Raw genomic sequence first — 15,598 nt, 5'->3', positions numbered from 1 at the left:
AAAACATAAGGTGCAGCTTAGTGAAGCGTAAAAGACACATACAAAACACAAGGTAAGAGCAGAGAGACCTATTTATATTCCTTTACAATATAACTAACAATATACAGCGTGCCCAAAAAATTGACATCATTTCGTAGTCTCATAACATTCCAATTCCATGGAGCCAATTCTCCATTAAATGATCTCAATTTTTAACAAAATGTGTAAAAACAAAAAAAGTTTAATTTTTAATGTTTTTTTTTTTCAGGTTGAAGAATGGCATTCACTAGTAATGAAAAGGCATTTTGTGTATTAGAATATGCTCGAACACAGTCAAACAAGAGTGTGCAGCATGCATTTTTGAAATTCAATAAAAATGCACCAACTGGAAAGCAGATTTGGACAAAAAATTCAAAGAGGAAGGCTGTCTGTGCAGGGCAAAGGGATCTGGACGACCACCAGTATCGGAAGATATTACATTTGTGAAGCTTTGTCAAATTGGTTATAAAATCTACATCCCTCTGAATTTCTTGTTCGAATTTTGATAAATAAATGTATTATTCAATGTGAAGCCTATTTAATTTCGTTTGCCTAGGACATGCAGTTACTTAAATGATGTCATTTTTTTTGGGACACCCTGTAGTATTTTTGAGAAGGCTTTGTCCTGTATTTTTAAATCTATTCATGTTGGGTAGGAATAAGCAGTGTAATATGAGACAAAATATATGTGTGTATACATTGCATATAAAACTCAGACAGGTGTGGATTCACAGTTTGTTTGGGATAGTATAAAATGGTTATATTTGTGTTGTAGACATCATGACTGTCCTATCACCACCACTATAAAGAAATTAGTCAGTCATCTTCTACAATTAACCATTTCACATCAAACCACTCTCAAACCACTCTGGATGACTTTGTTTACATCTCAATAATTAAGTTATGCAGAAATTTTGAAATCTCAGTGGAATTCCTCCTCAAGCATCAGTGCAATACTGTATGTGCATCACTGTAAAAAAAACATTCTCATCTAAAGTTTGAGATAAATACACATTTTTTATTTAGCCATCTCACATTTTTATGTAGTTCTGCACACCATTCTGCTGAAGATGAGACAATTTGGAGCTTGCAGTCAGAGGTGGAGCTCAAGATCACTGAAGGAATGAAGATCAAGAGAAAAAAGGCACTCACAGCAACTTCAGGATAGAGATGTTTTTTTCACCATGTGATTCTTACACCACTGAGAGAGCACGAGGTGAGAGTCAAACTCACTTAATTTCTTTGTGTGCACTAGCTTCATTGCACTGTCTTGTAGCTGTCTCTACATTGCACAGAATATGGATTCCATGATTCCATGAATCAAGCATAAGTTTTAAAAAATAGCAATTATTTATGAAAGCTGATCTACATACGATGTGGGGATTTGGAGACCTCTCTGGTGAAAATGTGTAATTGCATGAAACGTGCCTTTTGTAACGTTGGCTGTGCTTTAGAACTCTTCCCCAAACAGATGAACCTGACTTTGCGAGCGTGCTGAAAGAGTATTCAGAGAGAACACAGTCAAAACTTGGTGAAGGACGTGTCTTGTGAGGGTGTGCATAAATCTACAATTATCATCATATCTTCATCAGTATTAAGTTGATTTGAAACCTAAACATAGAGCCAGAACTTCTTTTTGATCTTGTGCTTGTGACGTGTGACAAGGTCCACAAAACTCCTGCAAAATGCAACCTGAAGCCTCTGAAATCATTGTTTCAGGCCTTACATGGTGACTCGCAGCAGCACACAGACACTGTACAGCACTGGTACTTCTTTCAATTTTAACAAAACATACAAGGCAGCTTTAATGAACTAATCTTTAGTAGTAATTAGGGTAACAATGTGGACACAGCGTTGAAAAATCAAATAATCTGATGTTCACTCAAAGAATTTCCTTCACTTTACAGTGCAGGCTTTGGATAGGGCCGTGTCATCCTGATGACTGAGCACCCTCTGGAACATATTAGCTAAAATCAGAGAGAACAGCATGACCTTTATCCAAAAGGACAGTTCTTGTCATTCAGTTAGATCACACAGCAATTTCCTGCAGCCTGCAGAGCTTTCCCAGTCATATTAACCAGTGCATTTCAGCAAAGAAATAACTTACTGCCTGTGCTTGATAAAATCAAGGATATTTTCTGTTAAAGCTTGGTGAATCTATACTGGGCCTTCATCGTCCTACAGACAAACTGCATGGACATCTAAAAAGGAGAAGCAATCTTATTAACCTAATGGAAATTCAATAAGCCACATAAAAAAAAATGTGTTAAAACCAAGACTTGCTATGAAATAACTGCTTACTAGTGTGTACTTACTGACAGTCTGTTCAAGGTTGAAAATACATCATAATGTACACATCAAGTCTGGTTAAAACTTGTAAACTTTAAAAAATGTGGAATTAAAATGAAGAATAGACATTTTGAATTTCGATCAAGCATTACAGTAAAAACAAGTCACTTCTGTTCTCACTATCTGCTCCAATTCTAACTACATATCAGGCCCGTTCTTCCTCAATAGGGAAAAATAGCATAGCCTCAGCTTCCACTGGTCTCTGAACAGAATCCTGCACATAAAGCTACTTACGGAATAAGACAAACCACTACTGTTTAGTAACACATCCCTGGTAAAGTAGGTTCACTATGATGTGGCGCATTAATTCCCACTTCATTAAACCGCACATCTTCAAATTAAAATTGATTATTGTGAAATTAGAAAAGGGTATTAGGTATTAGTAGCCACCAGTTTCACTGTTCCAATAGTAATAAACACACAGAAAGAAAGAAATGTGAAAAACTAAGACAGTGACACAGAAGGGCACATGATAAGCCACACAACTGTTTCTCTGTTGCTACAAGATGTTAGCCTTTGAGCATCTGTCTTTACCATACGCAACACTGTCCATGTTCTTAACTGGTTATTATTAGTTGCTACAGATGGGACACAGAGGTTGTAGGCCCTAAATTACAAAGCCATTATTTTTCTCTATTTACTCTGAGTGTAAATGTAAGATTTCTAATGCACGTGTTGCAAATAGCCAAAGAAAATGTTCTTGAATGAGACACTTCATGCACATATAGCAAGATATCTGGTATTTAACTGGCACTATTTAGTTTTCAACTTCATGGACTTGTAGACTGAAATATGTTAATTTTCCTGAAATCAGAACATTTAGGACCTGCAGAAAACAGACTAATCTAGTTGCATTCTGTGTCTGGAGTTTTGAAGATCCAGCTAGACACGAGTTTAGCTCTAAAAGCTTTAAAGTAACGACAGATATCTGTTGATTTTACACCAGTTAACCTTGCCTATAGTCCAGACTTCTGGGCATTTTTTCCTCGGAAGTAAAGCTGAAGTAGTCAGTAGGCAGTAATGTTAGTTTTTTTTTCAGCAGGGATATTTATGGCTACGCTTTCACACTGATGTGCTGTGAATGATCATTTTCATAACATCAAATAAAAATGCTAATCAAACGTAGACTTTTCCTTCTGTGTGGTAATTTCAGCAGGATCCCAGCTCTCTTTATTTTCCTAGAAAAGTAATAAAGACACCATTTGTAAAGTACAGTGTGTCTCTAATGGAGCCCTTGATTCAAATGAACTTAATTTCCTTTAGCCTTTATTTGTTGTGTAGAAATGTTTCCTAAGGACATCCCACATGTAGCTCAAAATGCAGAGAACAAATATGAGCTCTTATTTGTCTGTTGTTTAGCTGCACTGTTAATCAAACTAACAGCAACAGCATGTTTAATTCAGTATTTTGTTAATGGTGTCATAGTTCATTACAATGTGATAGATGGTGACAACTCAGTATTGGGTTATTATTCGCAGATCAGATACTGAAAAAGTGCTCTTTCACACTGTGTGATGTGATGTTGTTTGCTGTGTCTTTCTTCCTGTGGGGTAGTAGTAGGCCCACACATACATTGCTCCCCATTCTACCCACAGTCAATACATTACTCAGCCATCTCAGCCATTACAGTGAAATTAAGGTGCTCTATTTGAACATTTACATCTAAACCTACCCATTTCACACCAGTGTGGTTGAACAGACTTCTCTCTTCTCATTCTCTTCTCTGTTTTTGTTATTCAGAGAGGGTCAGTGAAGCTGTCAGTGTCCTTGAAGGCATATCTGTTCTCAGATGTCTGGTGTCTGCCTCCCTACAGTTCAGTAGAACACACAGTCCACCTTTTCTTTGTGAGGAGTGGGAAAGGACATCCCAGAGCCCAGATACATGTCAGTGTGAAAATATGTACAACTAATATAATTTTTTTGGCAGTGTACTAGACAAAGTTTTATGTTTATAGATGGACCCAGCTAATATTTGCAGCAGTCAGCCTGCAGTAGCCTAGATGATGAATTTTTAGACACTGAATGGAAAGAACAGTAAGATTATTGGAAACAAAGAAATGTTGATCAAGAAAAGAGGTATTTAAAAACAGCAGGTGCTTAGTTGAGTTACTGTATATATAACGGCGCAACAGAATTCGGTTTATCATAAAGGTGAAACAATTTTGATACAGTATCAAAAAATCATAAAAATGATTGTTCAAATTAGTGTATCAAACATTAAAACTGTATCACTGATACACCTTCTGCCTTTTTCAAGTCTCTCTCATTTGCTATCTGTCTTGGAAACTTTTGTCAGTGATCAAAAACAGGCGTCTTTGTGCTGTTTTATGAGACTATTTTTCACAAGGCCGTGCTACTTTAGTTCTGAAATAGATTACAATTTTCTGATCCAGACAAATCTGTGTAGTATTTAATTACAGCTCTGCAGAATCAAGACACTTTTAACACATATCAAGAGTCAAATCAAATTTTGACCTCGAAAAATTGCACCAAACCTAAAAATATGCAAAGACAGGTTATCACTTATCAGAAGCAAACACATGTATGTAAATAATTATAGAACAAATTATATAAAAAAAGGAAAGGCATAAAAATAATATATTCAAATAATTAAGTACTTAAAAAAAGGATTATTACATCTTAGGAGGTAAATAAAAAAAATCACATTTTGCATACATATAAAGATTCCAAATATTAAAAGTTATTTTAAACATTATTAATTGGATTTAAGAAATTTAATGTGTTTAAAAATTGAGATTTAAGAAAATAAACATGCTCCTGACGTTCCTCAATGTGGTGAGATAAGTCTTTTCAGAGGAAACAAACTTTTTTACCTTCATAAAACAGATCTATGTTATAGTGTCTTTTTCTGATTCACAGAATACAAAGTCAGCTACACTCATTAATGATGACACAATTAATCTATAATGGTACACCTAATGTAGGACTATCTTATTAGAAATACAGCATTTATAAGGAGGTAACCGGGCTTTTCAGGACACCTCTGACAGTGCTCCACTCAAGTATTCATTAGGGATGTATATATTTATCCATATTTGTTATGTATTAATTGTCTTAGAAATTTGTTATCACTTTCTCACTCTAGAAACTTATCTGTCTTCTGTCACCAAAACATAAATGTGTTGTAAATAAATGCGTTAATAACAGACTCGGAAAAAATACTGGCAAATACAGCATCGTAAGACTTCCGTGCTTTGCGTGATTTTGTTTGAGGGTCAGTTTGGCTGCGTTTTAAACTGCCATTGGTCCAGGATTTCCAACGCTGTTGAGCAGCCTTGTTTCTATTGGCTGTTTGAAAAGAGGGGCGGGTCTTAGTCAGCGGGCGGGGCGTAAACGCGCCAGTTAGAGTGAATGAGTAGCGCATGGTGGGAAGTCAGAGAACCCGGCAGCAGCAGCAGCGACATGGCCTGACAGTGAAGGTAATGATTTGCTAAGTTAATTACGGTTAACTTTAATATGAATGATGATTCGGACGAATCGATTACACGCAGTTACGTTTCACATGTGATTCCGGTTTTAATACAGCTGACGGCATATTTGTTAACCGGTTTGCTACCTTGACTAGTTTGCTAGCCTTAGCTGACTAACGTTAATTTAACACTTAATTCGAACGAGTTAATAATTAGCTCAAAATCGAAGAAGATTGATGTTCATGTCGGTTTGTTGTTTCAGAGTGTGCTGGGTGTATTTTAAGTAATATCAAGATATTTTATTTTTATTATTAGCCGAGCTGACCACGTGTACACTGTACATTGTCTAAACGATGTAGCTGACTTATTGTAACTAGTTGCCACGTTAAATGTATCATTGGAAGCTTTATTATTTGTCAGATCGATTATATAATGGCTGTTCTTTCAATGCTAAGCCTGATCTGCACCGATCAGCCTTAGCATTACAACCACCTCCTTGTATCTACACTGTCCATTTTATCAGCTCCACTTACCCTATAGGAGAATTTTGTAATTATGTATCTACAGACCTTAGTCCAAGTTTCTCTTTACCCATTGGTAGCCCTTTCCATTCTGTTTTCAGTAATCAGGACCACCCCAGAGCAGGTATTATTTGGGTGCTCATTCTCAGCTCTGCAGTAACACTGATGTGGTGGTGGTGTGTTAGTGACACAGCAGTGCTGCTGGAGTTTCAAACACCTCAGTGTCACTGCTGGACTGAGAATAGTCCACCTACCAAAAAATATCCAGCCAATAGGGTCCTGTGGGCAGTGTTCTGTGACCATGTGACCACTAATAAAGGACTGGAGTATGACCAACACAAACTGTGCAGCAGCGGATGAGCACTGACAAGGTAAGAGTGTCTAATAGAGTGGACAGTAAGTGGACACAGTGTTTAAAAACTCCAGCAGCACTGCTGTGTCTGATCCACTCAGCACAACACCAACACGCCACCGCTACATCAGTGCCACTGCAGTGCTGAGAATGATCCATCACCCAAATAATACCCATTCTGTGGTGGTCCTGCGGGGGTCCTGACCATTTAAAGGGGGCTAACGACGTATGCAGAGAAACAGATGAACTACACTCTGTACTTGTACAACTACAAAGTGCACCTATATGGTAAGTGGATCTGATAATATGGACAAAGAGTGTAGATACAAGGAGGTGGTTTTAATGTTATGGCTGATCGGAGTAGGTGTGATAGGCAGCATATGACTTTCAGTCAGATTTATTTCAGCAAGATTTAGCTTCAACTGCACTTATATATCTGCTTCAACTCAGCATTTAATAAGTTAATGGAGTGCAAACAGGCTTGTGGTGCACAACAGTGTAAATAGTACATGCTTTATCTATCTCAGCATTTAAAGGATGGAAAAATGTGGAAGAAGTTTGTATTAAGCATGAAATTAAAATGACCTCCCACATCTCAGCTCTCCAAACTGTGAGATCTACAGATTACCACTAGTTGTTCCCAAGACTGGCTTCTTCTTGAATGTTCTGTTTTTGGTTTTTGCTGTGCTTTGCACAGCATGAGACTCAGTTCTCAGAGCCCTTTAGAAAGTGATCCGCACATCTCTGTTTTTCTCTGGCAAAGATTTGAAGAATTAAATTTCAGAAAGGCAACATACACAAAACTGACTACAGGAGATGATTGTTTTTGTTCACAGTGTTCACATTTTGTAGCTCCTTGACAGTAATGTATGTGAGTTGTAGTACTTATTTTGTGCCATTTTTAACTCTCAGAACTGTAACTGTTGTAATTATGGCAGCTTGGTGTCAATGTACTTAATGAGGCACAAATTCTTGAAGAGATTACTGTGTGCTGACCTGTGCGGTTCTTGGATACAGACTCTATAAATCATAAATCCTGTGCTTTAATGTTAGGTTCTCTTCAGCTGCCTTCCCAGCACAGGGTCAAGAAGAAATGGAGGGTGAAACTGGAGAGGTCACCCCTGACCGTGTGAGCTTGAGAACGTCCGGGACCTTGGGTGCGTTCATCTGTGGACCACAGAAGCTTAAGCTGAAAGATGTTTTCACGTGGTAAGATGAAGACTTTTAAAATAAAAACTGGAATGTTATATATTTTTTTACGATTTAATTCTCAAAATTATTTTTTTGAAGAGCATAATTATAAAACATGACATGGAGACAGGAGTCCAGCACAGGAGCAGAATGAGTGTAGATAGTATTAGCAAAAGTGACTCATATTGCCATATTGTTGACATTCTGTTGGCATAACATGTATGAGCAGTCAGTGCTGCACTGTAAAAAAAAGATGGTATCTTAAAATAGTAAGTCAGTTTGCTGCAATAAAATTTGGAGTTCACTGAATGTCAAATAATACGTCAACAGAACTTAAGACAATGATTTTGTTTTTTTTTTTAAACTTAGTATTAGAAGTTCAGTGAAGTAAGTTGACTTACTTTTAAAGACACTATGGCTTTAAAATAAGATATCAGAATTTAATTTGGGCACTTTTGGGGGCTGATCTTTCAGCGTCATGACCCCCAAACTATGCAACACATTACCGCAGTCTCTTCATGATTGTCCCTCACTTTCCTCCTTCTTTCTCAGCACTCTCATTCTTCTGCTCACTGATGGCTTTTTTCCCTGCCTCTGTAAAGTGAACTTGGGTATGAGAAAGGCGCTATATAAATTGAACTTTATTATTATTATTATTATTATTATTATTATTATCATCATCAAGAAAAGGCAGTTTATGCTGTGTCAGTATACGCATTGTAGGAGGTAAAAGCATGCAAATCACTAGAATCGTGTATGTATTTTGTTTGTGGGTCAACAGTATTCTGTCTTTTGTACCTTCAAACTACACCATCAAATGTGATCGTAATCACAAAAGAGAGCAATAGCTACCAGTCTTTGTTTGATAGGGTTTATCAGTGTTAGCTTGACGTTAACTTGAGTTATATGAGCCCTGCTAATGTTCGGGTGTTCTCTCAGCTGCATTCATTGTTTAACTAAAGCATAGTGTATCTCAACATGAGTAACTAGATTGTAGAAGTTAATCATCATTCAGTGTCATTTGTCAGTCATGAACAGCTCTCAACACTGGAAAATTGCAAAACTACAGAATTCATCCTTCACCTGTCTACCTTTGACAAAATGATTAGAGCAGATTTACTATAGGGAGATGTCAGAAAATTGTTCCTGTTTATTCTTACTGTCCAGAGATTTCTCCTTTGCTGCCTCTTCAGCCGCTTTGCCATCACAATGGCAGAAAGCCAGGACGCTATAAAAGCTTACTTTTTCTTTTTTGTTGCTCTTGTTGCTACAGCTAAAACACAGCATACCAAGACTATATTTTATCATTCAGGATGTTTTATTAACTAACAGTATACAATCAATGGCTCTACAAGCACTGTCCTCAACACGCTGACTGGTGGTGTGGCCACAAGAGTGACGTCATTTAGATACTCCATATCCGTATGTCAGGTGTATAATCATTATGAACCTGAGTCTAAGACTGTTGATTAAGGAACAATTACAAAAGACCACAAGGCAAAACTGATGCTGAAACAGCAGCACTTACAGTATTTTATGAACATGAGACTTAAAATAGACTGTGCTGCACCCCCCAGGCGCCTCCTGAAAACAGTGGCTTTGGGTCAGGTCCTGTCTATGCTGGTATGTGGGACAGCAGTGACCAGTCAGTATCTGGAGAAGGCTCAGGTGGACACTCCAATGCTGCAGAGTTTCTTCAACTATGCCCTGCTGCTTCTGACCTACACCACAGCCCTGGTATTTAGGAAAGGTAGGTTAATCCAGCCTCATTAGATCAGCTCAGCAGTTCATTGTATATCTGGCAAGAATTTGATTCATTTTCATGAAGATTGTTGTATGTGAGAATGTCATTTTGCTTTATCGTTGTCCTATCATGTCATATTGTCCTGCTGCAATGTTTTGCACTTAGTTTATTTTCTATTGTCTTTACATGTTAAATACTCGCACACAAAATGACACTGTTAAAACCTGTTCCCCTTTTAGGTGAAGAGAGTATTTTTCAGATTTTAAAATCAAAATGGTGGAAGTATCTGTTGATGGCGCTCACAGATGTTGAAGCAAACTACACAGTTGTGAAGGCATACCAGTTTACTACACTAACAAGCATTCAGGTATTTTTCAATAGTCCTCTGTCTTCAATAACTCTCTGATCTCTGATCTCCAAATGGGAATTCCATCAATTTTTCAAAAATTGTGCATAATTCAGTCCTTGAGCTGTGAACGTGTCATTCAGATTGGTTTGACATGAAATAGTTTGTTATAGAGAAACTTACAGATGCAAATTTCTTTACAGTGGTGGTGATAGGAACCAGAGGTCTTAATGTCTACAACACAAATATAGTCGTTTTATTTGCTATCCTAAACGACCAGTGAACATGTGTCTTCTGCGTTTTTATATGTAATGATAATGAAAACTTATTTTTTCAGATTTAACTTTTTTTTGGGGGTGTCTTGTGCCTTTTAATGTCCTGCATGTACCTCTTGGTCACAAATGGTTTTAAAGATTGTATTTTAGGTCAAAAGCTAATATGGACTACAGCATGTCATGTAATAACTTTGTGAGGTAGCTTGTAAAGGCATTAAACACTGGGTGTGTGGTTCCTATCACCACCACTGTGAACAATTCTGACGTGGTTTCTCTATAACAGTGCATTTTTCATCAAACCACTCTGAATGACTTTGTTCACATCTTAATAATTCAATCACATGGAAATTTTGAAAATTGCTGGAATTCCTCTTTAATGATGGGGTCTCTTGTATGTATGTTTTCTGATGTTTTGGTGCGGCAAATTATATGATGTGTTTGTAATAACTCTTTAAACTCTCTGTACTGTTCATTGAAATGAATATCATGTTTACTTTGTTTGTGTGTAAAATGACAGTAGACTGGATTGTAACAGCCTGTGTCCATCCTGTACAATTTGATGAGGGTCTTGTGTTGTGCTTGTAGCTACTGGACTGCTTTGTGATCCCGGTGCTGATGGTGCTGTCCTGGTTCTTCCTGAAGACTCGTTACAGGCTGCTGCATTTTATAGCTGTGGGTGTGTGTTTGCTTGGTGTTGGGGCGATGGTGGGGGCTGATTTGTTAGCTGGAAGAGACCAAGGCTCAAGTAAGTACTAAGCCATTATATCTAGGCAGAAACTGTGTTTTCTTTCTTTTTTCCCTTCCTTTCTCTTTTTGTTTTTGCTGTTATCAGTAGAGACGTGTGCTTGGGTTTCGTTCAGTTTCAGAGCAGAATTGGCATTGATTGGGGGGAAAAAGGGAAGAAATCAAGTGTGTATGGATTAGACATTGAGTGCTGTTTGTGAAATCTCACTTATACACTGTAATTACAGCTGCACACCCTTATAAATAAAGCTTTCTAAGTGATTCTCAGCTTGAATGTACAGTTCTAGGACAATTGGTGTAGAACCTTTACATCATGTGGAAGTTTTTTCAAAACTTTCAAGGGCCCATATCATGAAAAAACAAGTTTCCCTTACCTTTTTAGAAATAAACGTTTAAACTAATATGTAAACATTGTCAGTGTATTAAAATGTGCCGTATACTAATCACTCTATAGAGTCCATATATGGAAACTAGGCTGCAAAAACAGCACATTTTGAATTCATTCGGGTTTTTTGTCACAAGAACCAACTCATTTGCATATATCCACGTATTCAGCCTACAGCCGTTTAGCTACACCCATTCATATTGAAGTTCTAGGGAGTGTTTCAGCACAGGGTGCTTTTTGAATGAGACACAACACAGGACAGCCATTCAGAACAGAGCTTATTTAGCTTATATCAGTCTTAAAGGCACAGTAACAAAAACAGTTTGTTTAATTCTAAGGAGAGGTCATGTAAAAATTAATCATGACAATTTTGGTATATAAAATCACACAAATGTTAAGTGTTCTTCAAAGGAAAAAGTAAAATACCTGAAACATGTAGGACATGAGCCCTTTAAAAGGTTCTGCACACGCACACAGCTCAATTACAAGAATGGTTTAATAAAGAACCATCTTTTAAAAGGTTCTTTAAAGATCACTCCAGTGAAGGCTCAATGGCACTTTTATGTTTCAGAGTGTATTTATAATGTTTTCTATCTCTCTATAGACTCTAATTTATTGCTGGGAGATTGTTTGGTGCTGATCAGTGCTGCTCTGTACGCTGTGTCTAACGTGTGTCAGGAGTACACAGTGAAGAACCTGAGCAGGGCAGAGTTCTTGGGTATGATGGGTCTGTTTGGGACCCTCATCAGTGGTGTACAAATGTAAGTCACTTCACTGTAGCATGATTAATATCAGGCTTATGGTGTAATAATGTGTATTTAATTATGTGTCCTTTTTCCCTAAGGGCGATCCTTGAAATCAAGCCGATAATGGCCATTAGCTGGGACTGGAAAATATGTGAGCAGATTTTCTGTTGCCATTACTTTTAATATTTTTTTTTTAATTTCATTTGAGGATATTTATAACCTACTGAGTGTTCCTCCTCAGGCCTGCTCTTTGTTGCCTTTATGCTGTGCATGTATGGGCTGTACAGTTTCATGCCTGTGGTGATGAAAATGACCAGTGCAACAGCAGTGAACCTCTCCCTGCTAACTGCTGATCTCTTCAGCCTCTTATGTGGCATCTTTCTTTTCCAGTTCAAGGTAAGTGAAGTTGTGGGTGGTGGGACGACAGTCACAAATCCATATTGTACTGCTATGATATCCCTTAGAATCCTTTTTAGAGTCATTCTGGCTTGCTTTTCTATACATTTTTTATTTACATAATTATACATATGTAATTACATAAATAATGATAGTTATGTAAGTAAATAAAATTCAAATGTAATTAAGTTCAGTTTACAATCTGTATTAACAGTTTTCAAAAGTCAAACATGGCAAAAATGTAAAGGAAGTATTTTCTTTCTGCAAAACAAGACTGTGCCATCAAAACTTTTCACAAAATTTAAATCATAATAAAATATCCTCATAATAAAATAACTACACCATGCACCTCCAATAACTGTGACTTTTAATGCTTCATTTACATGGTGCCTTTGAGGGGGGAAAAAAAAATCATTCCATGCCTCATAGCGGTACACAAACATGCAGCCATGGAAATGTTGCCATGGAGATAGCATAACTGGTAAAAATGGATGATCATCCGAGAAGACCTTTAGCAGTGTCCGTTGTTTATAGAAAGTGAAAAAGGGCAGAAAGATGTTCTGTATTTGTTCCATTATTTTGTGTAATACTGGGTGCACCTGGACTCCTAAACAAATCAGCCATTTTTTCCACAGCCACGGTTGATGGCAAAAGTTGGAATCGCTGCCGTTGCCTATGGCAGTGGCAGATTTTTGCATTGCTGCTCCATGGAAAACAATGAAATATATAGTTTTCCACTGAGCATCAACAGTTACTATGGCTGTGACTGATGGAATGGATCCCTACTCCCTCGTTATTATTGTGCTATGTAGGGGTGAACTATGTAGTTCTTTCTCATCATCAACCTGCGTCACTGCTCACCTGTCACATAAACAAACCAACATTAGTTGCTTAAAAGAGGGTGAAGGTAGCTTTTTATTAGAGTAGGGCATTATGGCAAAAAGATTGATATTTCAAGAAATTTTCACAATGTCAAGATAATTAAGTCAAGATTTATAAGTTTGAATGGACAAAAAATACCCGGTGGTGCCAAATCCAGAAATATGATCTCAACTTGATATATGTATGCTATCTTTGTACTGAAACATGCTCAGTAGAAGTGCTAACAATATCTATGATATACTCTGAAAATGGAATTATGGCATATTGTGACGTAATTTATTACAGTAATGTTAAACATCGTCATATTGCCCAGCCCTACTTCTTATTCGTAGCTGTAGACATAAGGGTAACATTTTGAAAAGTGCAGGGGACAGGGAGAAAGTACAAAACTTGACTAGCGTACACATTTAATTCTTGGTGTAAGACTGCAGTAGTCTTCAGTTACCTGTTTTTTTACTGTAGGATGAGCAGCAGGCATTAAACACATTAGGGTCTTTGTTTTACCTCTAGGAGCTGTTTTTGTAGTGTTTCTACTGGTAAGTTTCCTTTTTAGTGGCTCAGTGGTCACCGTTCACGTAACATTCGTCTGTCAGTTGCATAGTAACAAGAGACTCCTTGGTCCATATTCAGCTGATGTAGTGATCTACAGTGTTTACAAGAAATTACAAGTGGAGTGTGGAATTTTATAGTGCCCTTAAAATCACTCTGGAGTTCAATTTAATGCTTTGGCAGACGCTAAGAGAAAAGTGCCTGAAAACGCAAATAGGGATCCATTATGGTCACAACCAATGTAAACACAACATAAGGGTTAAACCGTTTCCATGGAAATCAATATGGATTTTTTCTTCCTCCAATAAGCTGACACTGATTTATTCCCATTGTTCTTCACAGTTCTCAGCCCTGTACATTGTGTCTTTTGTGGTGATCACCGTTGGCTTCATCATGTTTAACGTCGTGCCCACCTACACGCCAGATCCGTCTGGAAACAGTGAGAGAGCTTATCAGACTGTTGCCACTACAGAGGTCATCCAGGCAGAGGGAGAAACCGTCCTAGACGTAGGTCAGGAGAAGCATGTTGAGACGACCTGCATTCAAAAAGAACCTTGCACTACGCTCTGCTCGCTGAAATACATGGTGTAATTTATGGCTCTACAGTGTAGAATGTGGTTTTTAGATGCCTCATTTTGTGGGCAGTGCCTTTTTACTGTAACCAAAGGCAACATGTGTTACTTTGTTGAATTAGATTTCAACTGTGTGCCTTTATGCTGAATTATGTAAAATGTTTTATGAACTGGAATCAGTGAGAATGAAAATGGCTGAGGTTAATGTAGATTATTTCTCTCACATTAGACACTATAGTTGTATTTTATTTTGTCTGCTTCTCCTGACAAGGTCAAATGTGGCCAACACTGCTTTAACTCTCTTATTTCATTTTGTTTTGAATATTTCCTAAAGTAGGACACAGTGTTTTATGTCATTATAGTGGTCAGTGGTTTATTTAAACAATGCAGTAGTGTTTTCTGATTTGCTATCTGCCACATTGGTGTGTAGTGGATTATCATGGACAGTCATTTTGATGCTTTTTCCTGCATTTAAAAGAACGGAAAGTCCTTGACTCAGAATAGAAGCCCTGGGCATTGTGTTTAAAGTGAATGTGTTTTTGATTCTTGTAGTACGTACAGGGAAATACTTCAGAACGTTTCTGGTAGTTGGACATATGTTACAGATACAGCAGATAGAGAGAGATGAGGTTGAAAAATATTGGAGTTTTCCTTTAAGTCTGAGCTGATTGACTCAACACAAGTACTGAAATGTCCTTTGCATGACGTGCCAATATGAAAAGCAGCGCTGCTATTAGTGACTGAAGGTGCTAAAAAGACAAAACAGTCTGAAAAGTTATTTTGCTCTACTTTAACCAATATTTTTGTTGCATTTTTTTATAGAAGATCATTGCCTCATGAATGTACAACCTGTTATTTCATTGTCATGAGCATACAATTCAGAACTCAGAACTACACATAAGTTATGTTTTTATTCCTGAGTGTACTTTTTAGTGATTATAACAAACTGACCAAACAGTAAAGTTGTTCCTTTGCTTTAAGCAGTTGTTCTATAGATTTGAGAAAACACTTTTTTGTAGTAATGTTTTTAATAATATAATAAAATGTTGCATTCTTATTCATATTTTTGTTGATGTTTTCATGTTGACATCTGTCAA

At 37.2% G+C, this 15,598-nt stretch overlaps 1 protein-coding gene across 1 annotated transcript; it reads left to right on the top strand.

Moving 5' to 3' along the window:
* Positions 1–5,737: 5,737 nt before the first annotated feature.
* slc35f2 (solute carrier family 35 member F2) lies at positions 5,738–15,562 on the top strand. Its single transcript, XM_036589049.1, has 9 exons — positions 5,738–5,807; positions 7,725–7,880; positions 9,440–9,612; positions 9,846–9,973; positions 10,813–10,972; positions 11,961–12,117; positions 12,201–12,253; positions 12,344–12,498; positions 14,272–15,562. Exons 2-9 carry the CDS (start codon positions 7,765–7,767, stop codon positions 14,518–14,520), a joined length of 1,191 nt encoding a protein of 396 aa, XP_036444942.1. The 5' UTR covers positions 5,738–5,807; positions 7,725–7,764; the 3' UTR covers positions 14,521–15,562.
* The last annotated feature ends 36 nt before the right edge of the window (positions 15,563–15,598 follow it).

Source organism: Colossoma macropomum, unplaced genomic scaffold (assembly GCF_904425465.1).
Source record: "Colossoma macropomum unplaced genomic scaffold, Colossoma_macropomum, whole genome shotgun sequence".
Lineage (NCBI taxonomy): Eukaryota > Metazoa > Chordata > Actinopteri > Characiformes > Serrasalmidae > Colossoma > Colossoma macropomum.
This window is presented reverse-complemented; position numbering and strand designations above follow the sequence as displayed.

Coding starts and splice junctions, on each gene's coding strand:
- slc35f2 (XM_036589049.1), top strand. CDS start 7,765: ATGGAGGGTGAAACTGGAGAGGTCACCCCTGACCGTGTGAGCTTGAGA. Junction 7,881..9,439: donor CTGAAAGATGTTTTCACGTG/GTAAGATGAAGA, acceptor TGCACCCCCCAG/GCGCCTCCTGAAAACAGTGG. Junction 12,118..12,200: donor CTCATCAGTGGTGTACAAAT/GTAAGTCACTTC, acceptor TTTTTCCCTAAG/GGCGATCCTTGAAATCAAGC.